We start from the raw sequence: 15,535 nt of genomic DNA on the forward strand, positions 1-15,535 counted from the left end.
GTCAGTAAGACAAAAAAAAAAGACTCAGACAACATCGTGAATGTGCTCAGAGAGGCAGAGGCGTTGTTTGGGTTCATCTGTCAGATATTCTGTCTTCATGGCATCATGTCTTGATAAGACGACTACATACAGAATCACCAGGCAGATTAACAGGTGCTGCCACCACTAGATTTGTGAGGGACAGCCCTTCGAAGGTCAGAGCAGTGGACTGAGGTAGGGGTTCAGTTCAGTCATCGACGTGACCAGAATTTTCCTCAGCCTCCGAGACTGCCGTTAAAAAAAGGCTGCATTTATTGGCCCTGTCTGAGCTTCTCCTGTGTGGAAACAGCAGAGTGCAGCTGTGAGAGTTTTCACAGCGGTCCCCTGGTCCCTCCACGGGTCCCCAACCACACACACACACACAGTTGCCCTATCCTCTAGTCTAAATAACAGACCTTCCTAACCACAGGGATCTAATTGTAGCACTCGCTGCTCACTATATGTGTGTGTGTGTGTGTGTGTAAAGTGTTTGTGTGTGGGTGTGTGTGATATTCTGCTCTCTCTAATCTTATGTGTATGTGTTGGTTGGTTGCCTTTGCCCAGTAGGGACAGGGGGGATAATAAAACTGCTACCCAGGAATAGCGTGCTTAGCCATGGAATGTTTTTTTTTTTTTTTTTTTTTTTTGGAGTAGATTTGAAGATGAGGAGGATAGAGAGATTAAAAGATAGACTAAGGAGGAAGAGATCCAGTTTGATGATGCTGCTGATGAGAATGTTTGTTATTGTCTTTCTCTCTCTGCCAGGTTAGACATTTACGACCTTTTAAATCCTAGGTTTTTTTGTCACGTGTCAAATAAGTTCCAGCTGGATTTATAGTCGATAATTATGTGACTTTATCAACCAAGTATCAGCTATTATAATCCAGAGGTGATTTAACCAATCAATCGAAGGCAAGAACTGTTAAAGCTAATACCAGTACTGCAACCTGGAGTATCTGACGATATCAGTAGCAATTTACTACTTTTTCTTTTTAACGTTATTATTCCTTGTATTTTGTTTGGAGATACTTTGTACTAATAACTCCTCTGAAGACAGTATGTGATGTGACTTAAGTTATGCATGTATTTTATTCTCATGGTTTTTTTTTACTCTTGCGCTGTTATACTCCATACTGTTTTAACTAGGGAGGTCCGATATTATCATTATTAGCATAATTATTAATATCTGTAATATACGCCATACCCAATAATGCAGTGTCTGTGTTTCGTCAAATGATGTGTGCTCTAAAAATAGTTTTGGGGAGAAACGGCTGTATATTAAAGTGAAAGTCACTAGATGGCAGCCCTGCAGCTCATTTGATTAATCCTTTTTAATAATCAGGGGATCGTATGCCAAATGCTCGTCCCAGCAACTCATACAGTAGTTTGTACAGATGAATAAATAAATATTACCAGGCCTATATCCGTATCGATTGATATCCGAAACGACAATGCGGTTGGACCATATCAGATATACGCAAAAAAATTATATCGGACATCCCTTCTTTTAACATTCAAACTTTACGATTTTTCCCCAAAAAAAGTCCATGTTCAAACACAAATGCTCACGTCTCATCCTGATGATTGGATCTTCAGATCTGGTCACAATAACCACTGTGGAAGGTGGTTTAGATACCAGTGGCCACGTTCCCAGGCGTGCCAGAACACAGTCCATGACCGATTCCAGAGCTGGTGATTTTTAGATCGGCAACAGTTTTCCAGCAACCCTGAAAGTTTACATGAATTTCTCTTTATGTGTAGCCACAGACGAAATACATTCACAGACCCTCACTTCACTGATATTTAACCCTGTCTGAAACGTCTCTTTACCAATAATTTGAGCGCACAGACACACGTACTGACATGCTCAAAGTGCAAACAATTATGTAAAATGCTTTTCTTAAGAAAAAAACAAAACAACATAATTTAGCTCTCAGTTACAGACGTGACGTCACTGTTTTTAAATACAGGGTGTAGAGCAGCCACATTTCATGTGGTCACAGGACGCCTTACAGGACACCAGGTGTTCACATGCAAACAGATGACTGAAGAGCAGCGCCTGGTGCCTTAGACAAAGTCAAACTTTATAAAACATACCAAATAATTAATTAATGGTTGTCCATTCATTGATTCTCACCTCAGATCCTTTAATGGCATCCAGAGCTGAAAGATTAACGTTTCACTTACACTCACATTTTTACCCAAAGGGAATTCAATTCTGTTTCAAGTGTCCTGACCAGACTGTGTTTGTATCTGATCTGTAGGAGGAACCTTTACTGTAAGGGTTTTTCGTTGTTCTTGTTTTTGTATACATACATTTAAATCTTACTAGTGAGGAGTGTATGCTACTGGACGTCAGAGAAGAATTCTGCAGCTGTTCTGTGTCTTTACCCATAATTTATAAATTCAGCGACCTTAATTTTCCATGTGTTTATTTGGAAGACCTTTTTGGTAAAAAGTGTCAAAGTGTAGCTGAACATAGACTTGCTGCATATTTTGTTTCATTAAAGTCAAACACTGGTAATTTTATTATTAATGGTTTATCTTCGGAGACACCAGCTGTGGTGTCTTTAGCATGCAATGATTCCTTAGCTTTGCGTGCACTTTCAGCCATCACTGCTTAAATTACAGCGTGTGTGTATATGTATTAGTCTATGGACAGTAAAATTACATTTAATTATACTTGTATTTTGGGTGTTTAAGCAGGATCCTTTTGAGATAAACTGACCACATGTTTGTACAGAAATGACGTCCTAAAAAAAAAAAAAGTTAATCCGTCTATCTTTCTTAACCTCATGTTCCTGACACTGGTATTTTCAGTTTGAAGAGATGGAACAAAAGATTAGTTTTCTGAAAAACACTTTGCACATCAGCCCCCGTGTCCTACTGGAAGGACATTTAGAGACACCATGTACTACAGCTGAGCTCTGTCTCTTTAAATGTTAATGATCTTTGTCATTTTGAGATTTACATTCGTTCCAGCTGTGTTTTATATCAGACAGACTTTTATTGTCATCTTTGGATTTTTATTAGCATTGAAATCTGCCTCCATCAAAGTGCCTGAAGAGTCATGGAGTGTATGAACTAAAACGTGATTTGTTTTGCGTTTAAAAAAATAATGTGATCACATGTGGTGTCCTGTAAAACCTGAATCTAGCTCCATTCTGCGTCTGCAGCTTATTTCTGAGAGAAAACGACAAGTAAAATAATTAAATAATTTTATGTCACTGTATTTCCACAAGATGGCCACAAGATGGAGCTTAGGGAACAAAGTCTTGTCTTTCAGCATCAGAAGCTTTGACAAACCCATTTGTTTTCAGACCTTTCCCCCTCACTAACTTCTTGTTTTTCTTTCTGCAGATGGAGCAGCTGTCAGATGAGGAGGTGGAGGTCAGGGAAGGAGAAGATGAGGAGGAGGAGGACAGTGATAAGGAGGACCAGGACCTGGATAAGATGTTTGGAGCCTGGCTGGGAGAACTGGACAAACTCACACAGGTAAACCTTAACAGATAACTTATTTATTTATAGGAAATTTATTTTAGTTTTCCACTGTAAAATAAAATGAAAAATCCTTTTCCATAAAATGATTTTGTCAAACACACTTTTTAGCTCTTTGATTGTACTTCAGTGTCCCTTCACTGTGTTTCTGTCCCTCCAGAGTCTGGATGACGGTCGTCCAGAACGTCCTCCACAGCATAAACCTCCTCTCAGACAGGACACCAACATGGCCAACTTCTCCTACAGATTCTCCATCTACAACATCAACGGTCAGACAATCACAGCTCTGAACCTTACCTTTATTGTGCTTTGTTCAGTTTGTTTAAATATTCTTATGTTTTTTCTGTGTCTGCAGAGGCGTTAAACCAGGGGGAGAACGTAGATCTGGACGCCCTCATGGCCGACCTCTGCTCCATCGAACAGGAGCTCAGCACCGTCAATACGAAGCCGAACAGTGCTGGCAGCCTGGCTCGACTGGGGCTGACGGACACAAAGGTAAAGACACAGCTCCTTCTGTCATTTTTAAACCTCAGCAACGATGCAGTGTTTCTAAAAAATAACATCTTTACATTGGACTTTTTTCCTAGGTCCGTCAGAAGCCTCCAGCAGGACGCAGTGGCAGACAGCAGTCAGCAGGGGGCAGCGCCGGCAGCAGTGGCGGTAGTGGGAGCAGTAATAACAGCGTTAGCGGAGGTGGGGGCAGCAGTGGGGCGAGCAGCAGCAGCAGTAGCACCAGAGCGTCACCTGCTGGTACCATAAGAGCTCCCAGTGGGCATCATGGGAGACAAGCTCTGGCCTCTAACTTCAGCCTGGATGACATTACTGCACAGTTAGAGAAGGTGTGTGGGGAAAACATAAACATGTGTTGAATATATTATTTAAAAATATATAGATTGTAGCTGATAGCTGATGAAATGATGACGGAATGTTCTAAAAATGTCATTCTTTTTAACATACATATTAGTAAAACAGAGAAAATCCTCATTAATGAATGTCAGTATGAAAAACATGCTGTTAAAAACAGTACATTTTTCAGTGAAATTCTCTATACCATGGTGCTATATATTGAATGTCAGGATGATACTTATGTTGTCTTTATAGGCTACATGATTCCTTTGCTGTGATAACAATGCAGCAGTGTTCCTCTCACCCTCTCCAGGCGTCCCTCAGCATGGACGAAGCAGCTCGTCAAACATCGTCCCACTCACTCAGCTCCGCTTCCTCATACACTTCAGCCACCATGAGGAGACCCGGGGCCTCGCAGCGCCAGCATCGACGCACTGGATCTGTGGGCACGGTCAGCGAACATGAGGTAGAGTATTTTGTCTTGAAAAAATGTACTGCAAAGTTGGACAACAAAAAGGCAAACGACTCATTCTCCTGACCTTTGACCTCTTTTCTCTTGTTCTTTTTGCATTACCGTCAGGCGCGTTCCATCATCCACTCCTCTCGTTCCTCTGTTACCTCGGCCTCTGGGATTTCGGTGAACTCGGCCTCTTCCATGGACTCCCTGGACAGTGTTCTCCACTCCAGTGAAGCAGACGGTCCGCAGGTGTCTGTACCTGCTGAGGCAGCAGCTCCAGGTCATCACATCACTGAGGTAACTTCCCAACTTCCTGTCTTTGAGATGCAGTTCATTATTGAGGACATCATTCCACCGTCCACATTCATTTTTCCTGTCATTTTAAACATAGTCAGGGAGCAATTTGTTTTTAATTTTCCGTCAAAAATTGTATATAGAATTTGAGTTGATTAACCTGACCCAGACATGATGGGTGTCAATACCATTTAATTGATAACGACACTGCATTGCAGCATTTGGATTCATTTTTTAAATGCTACAATCTGCAAAGAAAAGACTTTCACAGAGATTCTAGGCTGTGCCGTAGCCAGAACATGTGACCGTTGGCCTATTTTGAAGATAGTGATGTTTTTCTGCAGCGAAGGCTGACTGTCTGTGTGCAGCTCTGACAGTTTCTGCTGCTTCAGGCTGTGCTTGTCATCATCAAAACAGTTCAATTTTACCTTCCCAGAATAGGCTGAAAAGAAAATGCAGAATCACAATCAAAGAAAAGGCAAAGCTGAGGATCATTGTCTGTTTCTGGAGCTGAGAAAACATCACAGAGGCTAAAAGAAGACAAAGAAAACCAGCCGTACTGTAATTTCTTATATGGTCTCTGTGTCTGGAGACTGCTGAGACTGTTGAACTTCAAAAACTGTCACTTTATTTTTTTTCTCTCCGAGCTGCAGTGCAAAATCACACGGCCTTATTCAGCGACGTAGAGAAGATGGATTTGACAGACTGAGAGATTAAAGAGATAAGGATTAAAAGCCACAGGATGTTGAGGGTGACTCGGCACAAGATCACACATAGTCAAAATAATTAGGTCAAAAGGATGAACGTGAAATTGACAGAGAGACTTGAACATCAAGAGAATAGAATGAGGGCAGTGGAGATTGTTCATGTCCCCAGATCAGTAAAAAGTGGCTCGGACGTCACTATGAATTGATGGCTACAATAAAACCATGTTAGATAAATAATCTGTACTTCTTCTACCACAAAGTACAAACCCAGTATGTTCTTACTGCGGACCACAGAGTAAAACTCCTGCCTGGAATAACCTAGTGACTCCCTGAACTGTGTTCATGAAACTCCTGCCAGTCTCTGAGTCTGTCTGTGGATTTTATGTTCTGGGCAAATATTATTTAAACAGTGAATAATTTAGAAGAATGAATAATAAATCAAGATCTGTCTGATTGCCCACAGCCTGGAGTCTAAAATCCCTCTTTTACTCTCTGCCCTGCTGCTAATACAGCCTGCAGTAGAAGTGACTGTTAACTTGTTTGAACTTGAATTATTCAACCTTTATTTGCCAAACAGTTTACATGGTTTGGTCAGTTTTAGAATGGATTTTTAAACTTAGAACTAAATACATTAAAATAATAAAATAGATATTACTGTCCTCACAGCAAGATATAAGAGGTTTAAAGGAGGTCAGGAAATTATCATAATTACCATGCAGCATTTTACTGACTCTGTTAAATGTTTTTGTAGAACAGTGATGTGATCGATTCAGCAGTTAGATATGTGTTGGAATACAATATTTTTTAACGCTTTTAAAATGTTATTATTTACATGTAAATACCACAGTGATCTGGGATTTATATTCAGATCATATTCTCTGGTGTGTTTTGAATCATTTTATAAAGAAAAAAAAAACAACAGTTTTTTTAATATACAAACGGATTTCTTCTCGCCCTCTAGTGGTCTTATGAAAGAATACAAGTTCCAGTCACTCATGTTAAGTCAATTTTATATATATATTGCCCAAAATCCCAAAAAACAGTTGTCTCAATGAACTTTACAGTTAATATATATATATGTATATATATATACATATATATAGTAATTATAATAATAGTAATTTAAATTATTCTTCTGTAAATCTATATTACAGGGGAAATGGAGTACAATAACAGAGGAAAAATGTAAATACAGTCAACATTTATATTAACAATTTAAAGTCAAGTTAATTTAGTTTCCTTCTGGCTTTCATTTCCAAATTTATCCAGTGAAGAAGGGTTAGTTACAGATCGAAACGCCTGTCTGTTTGATTGCTGTCTCTTTGCTCTATCTGTATGTTTTGATGACCAACAAACCCTAATCGCAGTTCAGTTCATACTATAGTTTAACACTAGTCCGCTGCTTCTCTGCTTCACCACTCAGCTTTCCAGCAAACTTCCACATCCAGTCACCAACCACAGTCACTCCAACAGCAGATTCATTCACACAGATTTTCTCTGTTTGCCTTTCTCTTCTTTCAAGCACTCCTATCTGGACAGAGAAACCTCTCTGATTCTGAAAAACATTGCAGGAAAACCGACCCACCTGCTGACCAAGGTGACCATCACGTTTTCAACTACTACTGCATGCCCCCGACTAGGGATGTCCGATAATATCAGCCAACCGATATTTTTTTCCTCCGATAATGAAACCCGATAACACAATGCCTGGGTTTTGTCAAATTATGTGTGCCCTAAAAATAGTTTTGGGGATAAACGGCTGCTTATTAAAGTGAAAGTCAATAGATAGCAGCATTGCAGCTCATTTAATTAATCTTATACTCATACAGTGGTTTGTCCAGGTAAATAAATAAATATTACCAGACCTATATTGGTAGCGATTGATATCAGAATCGGTGTTTGGACAATATCGGACATCCCTACCCACAACAGTCCTTTTGCATGACAACTTCCTGTTTCCCTCTGTTATCTGCACATTTTCAGACAATTGTTTACAGCGGCTGAAGAGTTTTGGGAAAAATCTTTGGCCTGGGGTTTTCCTCTTTCTGTCTGCCTTTGCTGTGGAGCATGATGTTTTGAAAAAGTGTCCAACTGAATGTGGGGGAAAAAAACATTTTCAACACCAAAAACTGGGGGAAAAAATTAATAAGGTTCAGCCGATCAATTTGTGTGACTGTGGATTTCCTTTGCGATTTGACATTCTGGTTTCTCCAATCAGAAACTTTAATCAGTAAGTCCTGAAGTCTGCACCTACGTGTCTGCTTTCCATCAGATGAACGTGTCAGAGCAGGTGTCCGTGTATTAAGTCAAAGTCGAGTCGACATGTAATTCATGACATCATCACATTGACAGAGGATTAACTACGCAGACCAGCACGTTCAGCGGTTAGCACGTTGCTTGTCATACATTATTTTCCTAGCTTTTGCTAATGGAGAGAACAGAACACACAACTTATTTGTTCTATCAGCTCCCAGTCAGATGATCGTATCTCAAGTCGCTTTTTTACTCTTTGTGACATTATCGTCCTCCACTACAGACTGTACGGTGATTCTCCGATCATGTGGACGCTCATGTTTTTCCTTGCAATCGCCTGTTACCAACTGAAGGAGACTTGAAGTGTACAGTAACATTACCACTCAATTTATGTATTATTATTATATCTTCCATAATTTCCTAGCCTGAGATCAGTCAAGTAAATCTATCTATTTGTTTTCCATGATAGTGTTAGCCATTCAAAGAAAAAGATTGACACATGAGAAAGAACTTTTCGACTTTTTGACTCGTCCCAAAGGATGTCGGCTCGTGCCACTCACACTGACGAATCGTTTTTTGTTTTTTTTTCTTCAGTGCCCTAGTTGCTTTAACAAAGCTCTGTCATCATGTTCACTCTCTCACCTACGTTTCATTCTAAAACACTTGCCGAGATTCTCAGTTCAAAAGTTTTCGTAGTATCACAACATATGTTGTTGTGATAGTAATTTTTCTGAGCCATGTAATGGTTGATGATATTATTCTGCTTCAATCATTGGCCGCACAGTGAGTGGGAAAAATCTGGATCAGTGTCCTTTAAAAGTGAATCTCGGTCCTGAAGCTGCAGCTTTCTCACTGCTAATGTTTCTGTGGTTTTTTTTTTTTTTGCCCTGAAAACTGCAGGTGGAGAAAGCGAGACAGCTTCTTCTGATTGTATCAAAAAGCCATGATTTGATTGGCTAAGAAAGGCAGCGAGTTTTATTGAACAATATATGAATGTGCTAAATCTGTAGAGTGGGATAATCTGCTTTAGTACCGAGACAGAGGGAGATTCCCTGGAGCAGCACACACACACACACACACACGCACAGATAATGAGTCATAGCAGTTGGCTGACAATAGGCACTTTTCCCTGGGAGACATTGTCTTAATGGCTGCACACAGACACATAAAACTGCTGCAGCTCATGTCTTTGTTCCTGTTTCCATTTGGGGCAAAAACAAAAAAAAGGATTAAAGTCATTGGGCTTGAATGCAGTCACATATTTTCCATTTCTATTTTCTGCTGAAAATTGACCTACTTTCATAATAAATCCACAAATTGTGAAATTTTAACCTAAAAAACATCACCAGACCAATAGATTTTTCCCAGGTTTAGCTTCAGATGTGAGTCTTTGTCTAGTGGAGGAAAATTCAGGATAAAAAAAATTTGTAGTTTATATTTTTAATTTAAATTTAAAAAATCTTTTTTTTTTAAGTAAATTAATTTTTCAGCCGTTCAAGAAATCCTTTTGCATCTCTTTTTCAGTAAGATTTAGTTTTGTGATTAGGCAGAAGGTGTAATGAGCTGCAACAACTGTAGCCGAGTGTGTGTATTTCTGTATGTACGACCGTCTTTCTGTGTCAGTGTTACACACACATACATACTGCTGCTACTGCAGCATCTGCAGTTGCCCCACTTCTGCTGCCTCCATGTAAATTTAATCGCTCTGCTGTGTTTATGAGCCTACAGCAGCTCAGGAAGGACATATTTCTTCATGACTTCAAAGGCTCTATCGTTTTTTTCTTTTTTTTTTCCTTATTCCCCAGGATGGAGCTAATTATAGTGTCTTTATAATATAGGCCATGTGTCGTCCAATGGAATAAAGATAGATACAGTTGAAATGTGAGCTTAAAATAATGCACATTACTATAGTGTGATGTCAGGAAAAAGGAACATAGGGAAAAAATGATGACTTTTTTTTATTTATATATTGAATTTTTTCTTATTACATTCTGAAAGCCCCATAAGCAGGGTTAACAGTAAAAAAAAACATTATTTAAAAATGTTTTTAAAAATATGTAAACAAACTGGTGGTCTAAAGTTAAACCATTGGGCTGTGACTCAGACATAGCAGCCACTTCCTGTCACATAATTAATACACTGTGTGCTGCTGTGCAGTTTTATCCACCATTAACTAATGATATCTTATGTAATACATTTTTTGCAGCTATAATCCACTTTTGTTAAATCCTCATCATATTTTTAGGTTTAAAAACCCGCTGTTATGCAACTTGTGATGCTGTCTGAGCATTTTTTGTTTTGGCGGGGTTAATGATAAAATTTAATTAAGTGAAAAATATACTTTGAAATTCACTTACAGTACTGCATTTGAAAAAAAAAATGACCACCAGCCATTTTATTACAGGTTTAAATATTTGTATTCTATATTTAACTGTATTTAGAAATTATTTTAAATCAACATCGTTGTCATTTTTCGTTAATTGTTTTTGATACTTTTCAGAAAAGAACTATATAAAATTTAGATTTTAGATACAACACTTTTCATGTCTGACACCAGGCCCGTGGTCTGGATGTGACCTGGAGCACATTTTTAAACCACGTATGAAATGATTTGACGTGTGTCAGTTAAGGGCACGTTCTCCCTCCTCCGCTTTGTGAGATATATTATTTCAGTGTCATCCGTAGTTGTTCTCTGCACCACCAGCCTCATCAGTTTGGCTGCATAATATTAGATAAATATGATAATCTGAGTTAGTTCTCTAATACTGACCCAGCTTTGGACTTATTACAGATGTGATTGTTTTTACATCAATGAAATGGTTTGTTGTCTCCACTGTTTCCTGGAGTTTATATGTATTTATGATCCTACGTATTTGGCCGCTTCACCATTAGCCCCACGTTCTTTCATATTAGTCAGTTAATCTACACTAACCTAATCATGGGGCAGTTAATATGGAGCTGTTAATGAGCTGATCCTGCTGCTGCTGAGGCTTTAAAAAATTCAGTCTTTGGCGTGTGTGTGTGTGTTTGTTTACATCCGGATGCTTTATGGGGGAGCTGGCTGTGAGGAGAATGTCAGATAATCTCCCTATCTTCTTTATACTCCTCATTTCATTTTCTTTTTTTTATTTTTCTTTTTTTACTTTTTATTTGTTAAAGGATCGTCTTTCAGGTGCAGTGTCACCACATGGTCACACACAGACGGTTTGGTAAAATGCTCAGAAAAATAGGAAAAAAAACAAAAGGGAAAAATTGAGTTATGGAGTGAGATGAGGACAAATAAAAGAAGAAATCACATTTGGAAAAAGAGGAGAGAGAGGGGAAAACAGTGAGTCTGCGAAGAGGAGGGAGTTCGAGATAAAGAGATCAGCGGCTCTGCCTGTGAGATGGCACAGCAGCAGGGTTGCCCATCCCCCACATCCATCCATCCATCTTCCTCCTCTCTCGCTTTTTCACCTCCGCTCATTCGCTCTATCTGCTCCTGGCAGAGAGGATGTGACTGGACAAAATCGTTCTTTTTTTTGTTTCTGGTTCTCAGAAAATCAGTGTGTGTGTCAGTCAGTGTGGAGGTTTAGAGCTCACTTCTCCGACCGGTCTGTGAGTAGAATCTCTTTCATAGCAGCAGTCGGGGAGTCTGGGAGTCGTGCGATGACTGGATTAGTCAGGCTGCAGTTCAGAATGTCAATTTGTTTTGGTCACTTTGTGTTTCTACTTTTGCACATTTTCGAATTCAAGATCTCCCCCCTGCCGAGGTCAAGGTCATTTCTGCTCCACTGGCCACGGTCCTTGTGCTGTTTATAGAGTCAGTAGAAGCCTGAAGGTCAGAAACATCTGTGTCAGTTTCAGTGCTTGTGTTTATTTAAAAATGTGAAACATCTCTCTGCAAAGAAAATATTCAGCAACATGTAGCACCTGGGTTGGTTGACTGCTCTCAACTTCCCATAATAATCCTGAGATGATGGTGAAGATTATAAAGAGGAGGAGGAGGAGCTGCAGTCATTAAAGTACGGAATCCTTGAACCCCACTTCAGCGTTTCTACGTCTTCACAGGACACACCTGCTGCTTCCCATCAGCTCAACATTACTGTAATTAAAAAAGTAATCTCGGTAGATGAAGCCTGGATTAGCTGAAGCATTGTGTCAGTGATGTGAAGACCTGGATTATTGACGGTGGAAGAATTTCAGTCCGAACTTTTGCTCAGTTTTGTTGAGTTTATTTGATGCAAAGCAGACGCAGAAACACTTAACAAAAAACAAACGATGAATTCGTGTTGGAGGAGTCAGGTGGGTGAGAAGAGGAGTCTGAATTGTGTCCGTGAGTTTCATTTGATTTCTGTACATTAATGTAAAGTGTGTGTGTGTTTGTGTGTGTACAGGAGGAACAGGCTGCCAAACTGAAGGCAGAGAACATCAGAGTGGCACTGGAGAAGATCAAGGAGGCTCAGGTGAAGAAGGTGAGTCCTGTCACACATCCACAGACACAGAGAAGGCTGATGGGTTTTGTTTTCACATATATATGCGTGTGTGTGTAACTTTGTGCACGTGTGTGAACGTCTGGCACGTGGCAGAGTTTTTCTGGGTCAGGTCAGTGTTACTCTGCAAAGCTCTGGTCAATAAATACTGGAGTCAACACTCACACATCCATACAGGCTGACAGATTGTAGCAGAGGGAGGGAGAGGGTGAGGGAGAGAGGGAGCACTCAACATGATGACTATAGCAAGTTAAGTCCCAGTCCTGGAGAGAATGAAAGAGTCTGGAATGAAAATCTGGATTTGCTACAGGCACATACACAAGTGTAATTACCTGTGTGTGTTTTTGTGTGAGAGAGTGTGTGTGAGTGCATAATCCGTGTGTAAACGATGCACAAAGCTCAAAAACACTAACTCTGAAGAGATTGTAACATTAATGGAGGTTGTTTTAGCAAAGCAGTAGAAATGTTTGTTGGAGGAGAAAAAAATAATAACATGTCACTCTGATATGAACCTGTGGACTGACTTTTTTACATTAATTGACATGGTGAAAGTTACCTAAGAAGTGCATGGTGTCGTCTTATGCAGACGCAGATGAAACAATGACTTGTACTGACTGTTAAAAACCAATGGTAAAATTGTCACTACTAAAATGTATTTAGGCAGAAAAAAGTATTTAAACTTTAAAAAAAAACTCCAGGTTTACCTTCAGCTTTGTCAGTTGCTGTCATTGTCTGTTTGGTGAGGAGCTGTGCTACATGCGTGCTACATGCTGTGTGTTGTCATAGTACAAGCGTGTAGAGTGTACTTATCTGGGGCACATCCCTGTGCATTCCATCCACAAGGCTCTCTGGGAATAAAAAGGATGTAGGATTTTCTCACCAATCTGCAGCTTTAATATTTCATCTTCTACCTACTGAGGCTGAGGAAGATTCTAGTGCGACTGCTGTGATGGAGTTAACTTCAGTTTATCTGAGGAGACAGACTGTAATCCTGTCATCTGCTGTTCAAAGCATTTACGGGGAGAAAAAAAAGTAACTTTAATCGCACGATAAAACCTCTGATCAATTCTATTTTTACAAAATGGGGGGGGGGTTGTTACTGAGTAAAAGAATTTGAGGCAAGTTTGGTATTTAATTTGATTCAAGAATGGGAAAACATTTGAACTAATTTTATTTGTCTCATTTGAGAATGTCTCCTCTTTATTAATTTATTTTTAGCTTAGTTCAACGTTTGATTTTAATTTAATGAGGCTTGAGTTAATACTTTATTCCTGTTGTAGGAATGTTGCTACAAAGGAGTTGAGTATTCTGGCCTTGAACATGAATGAAGACAAACGTGTATTTTCTTTTTCTTTATCTCCCACAGTTAGTTATTCGTGTTCATTTGTCCGACGAGAGCTCGAAGACAGTGATGGTGGACGAGAGACAGACTGTCAGACAGGTAATGAGACCATGTCCTTGGTGCCTCCTGCTCGGCATCCTGTTGAAGCAACAGGCTGCAAACACACACAATAGTTTCCCCAGTGTGGGATCAATAATGTTCTTATGTTTTCATATCTGACCAATCAATTTATCAGTTGATAAATATGAGAAATGCACTGTCACTTGTTGTAGTTCTGTTGACAGTTACAGTTGTGTCTTTGTCTTCGTCTAGGTTCTGGACAGTCTGCTGGAGAAATCTCACTGTGGCTACAGTCCAGACTGGTCCCTGGTGGAAACCATCAATGAGCTACAGATGGGTGAGAACACACACTGGTTGAATACTGATGACAGGGATGAGTGTAATAAAGCTTGGGTAGGCAGGGTCGCTAGACGAAGAGCTAAATAAATCGAAGGATTGGGGTTTGGATCCTCGACCTTTAGCTCCTTCAACGAGACAGTCCAGTCAGAGTTCCACAGAAAACTATTATTATTATTTCTAGTTATAAAAAGACTAAATGACACCAACAGTACAGTCCAATGCAGACAGCTGAGTACTGTACTACTGTAGTGCAGTAGTACTTTAGTACAGTACTACTGTAGGTCATAGAGATATCCCTGAACACATGCACATACACACATGCACGTAAACACATGCTGAGCCACAGGCTTTTACTCCACTTCACTGTCATTGGTGTGCAGTTACTGTACACACACACACACTCTCTCTCTCTCTCAATGTGGGTCCAGAGCAGTGATGCATGTGATCTAACCTACATCTGCAGGGCTTCTTCTCTCTCTCTCACACACACACACACACACACACACACACACACACACACACTCAGCATCACTAACTCTGTGTTAACAAAAAGGCTAGTGAAGCTCAGTTATGTTCAAGTTCAAAACTAGTGTTTTGTCTAAACTTTTTACAAATATTTTATAAAATATTTAATATATTATAATATGTCTTCATGCACTTAGCCCTAAAGAATGCATTTGTGTCCAAGAATAGTCAAGAATTTGTGGCAATTCTTGACTATTGTTTAATTCATTTTTTACAGTTGTTTAAATACATTCTGTTTTGGACGTGTTTTTGATTTTACGTTTATTTTTTCCAATGTTAGCACTTAGCTTTTCATTTTTCATATTGACTTTTCTTCAGTGTATGTCCAAGTCACTTTTAGACTTCTTTGTAGCTAAAGCAATACTGTATATATATATATATTAAAGCTACATTTTTGTTTAACCTTTGGCAACCCACATGACTAAAATTAGCATTTTCTGTATGGTTTTAGCAAATGTGGCTAACTTTTAGCATTTTTAAGTACTTAACAGTAATAGAGATTAGAGTTTGTAACCTCGTATCAATTGTTAAACAGAAACAGACATTAATTACTATTGTAATGTGACATTAGCTGAATAAAATATGGCAGTGTTGTATAGAAACTTGCTAGTATTTTCCCAGGTAAAAAAAAAGAGCTTTAAAAAGAAATCTTTAATATTATTTTTTGACTTGAAGTGACTGAGAATGGCTTTGAATGGTTCTGTTGTACAGAGCGGATCTTTGA

At 39.2% G+C, this 15,535-nt stretch overlaps 2 protein-coding genes across 5 annotated transcripts in view; both read left to right on the plus strand.

The window, feature by feature from the left end:
• The window catches only part of phf11 (PHD finger protein 11), a 959,893-nt gene that overhangs the window by 931,222 nt on the left and 13,136 nt on the right, over positions 1 to 15,535 (plus strand). The gene's annotated exons all lie outside the window — the stretch shown is intronic.
• raph1a (Ras association (RalGDS/AF-6) and pleckstrin homology domains 1a) overlaps positions 1 to 15,535 on the plus strand; it is a 51,219-nt gene that overhangs the window by 25,468 nt on the left and 10,216 nt on the right. Inside the window, 11 exon segments of the mRNA XM_025064112.1 lie at positions 3,379 to 3,513; positions 3,677 to 3,785; positions 3,872 to 4,011; positions 4,104 to 4,355; positions 4,676 to 4,828; positions 4,943 to 5,116; positions 7,343 to 7,417; positions 12,450 to 12,527; positions 13,912 to 13,986; positions 14,200 to 14,284; positions 15,523 to 15,535. The exon segment at positions 15,523 to 15,535 is cut by the window's right edge and continues 100 nt beyond it. Of these exon segments, the coding sequence (XP_024919880.1) occupies positions 3,379 to 3,513; positions 3,677 to 3,785; positions 3,872 to 4,011; positions 4,104 to 4,355; positions 4,676 to 4,828; positions 4,943 to 5,116; positions 7,343 to 7,417; positions 12,450 to 12,527; positions 13,912 to 13,986; positions 14,200 to 14,284; positions 15,523 to 15,535 (1,289 nt within the window).

This window comes from Cynoglossus semilaevis, chromosome 16, assembly GCF_000523025.1.
Source record: "Cynoglossus semilaevis isolate Cse_v1.0 chromosome 16, Cse_v1.0, whole genome shotgun sequence".
NCBI classification, from domain to species: domain Eukaryota; kingdom Metazoa; phylum Chordata; class Actinopteri; order Pleuronectiformes; family Cynoglossidae; genus Cynoglossus; species Cynoglossus semilaevis.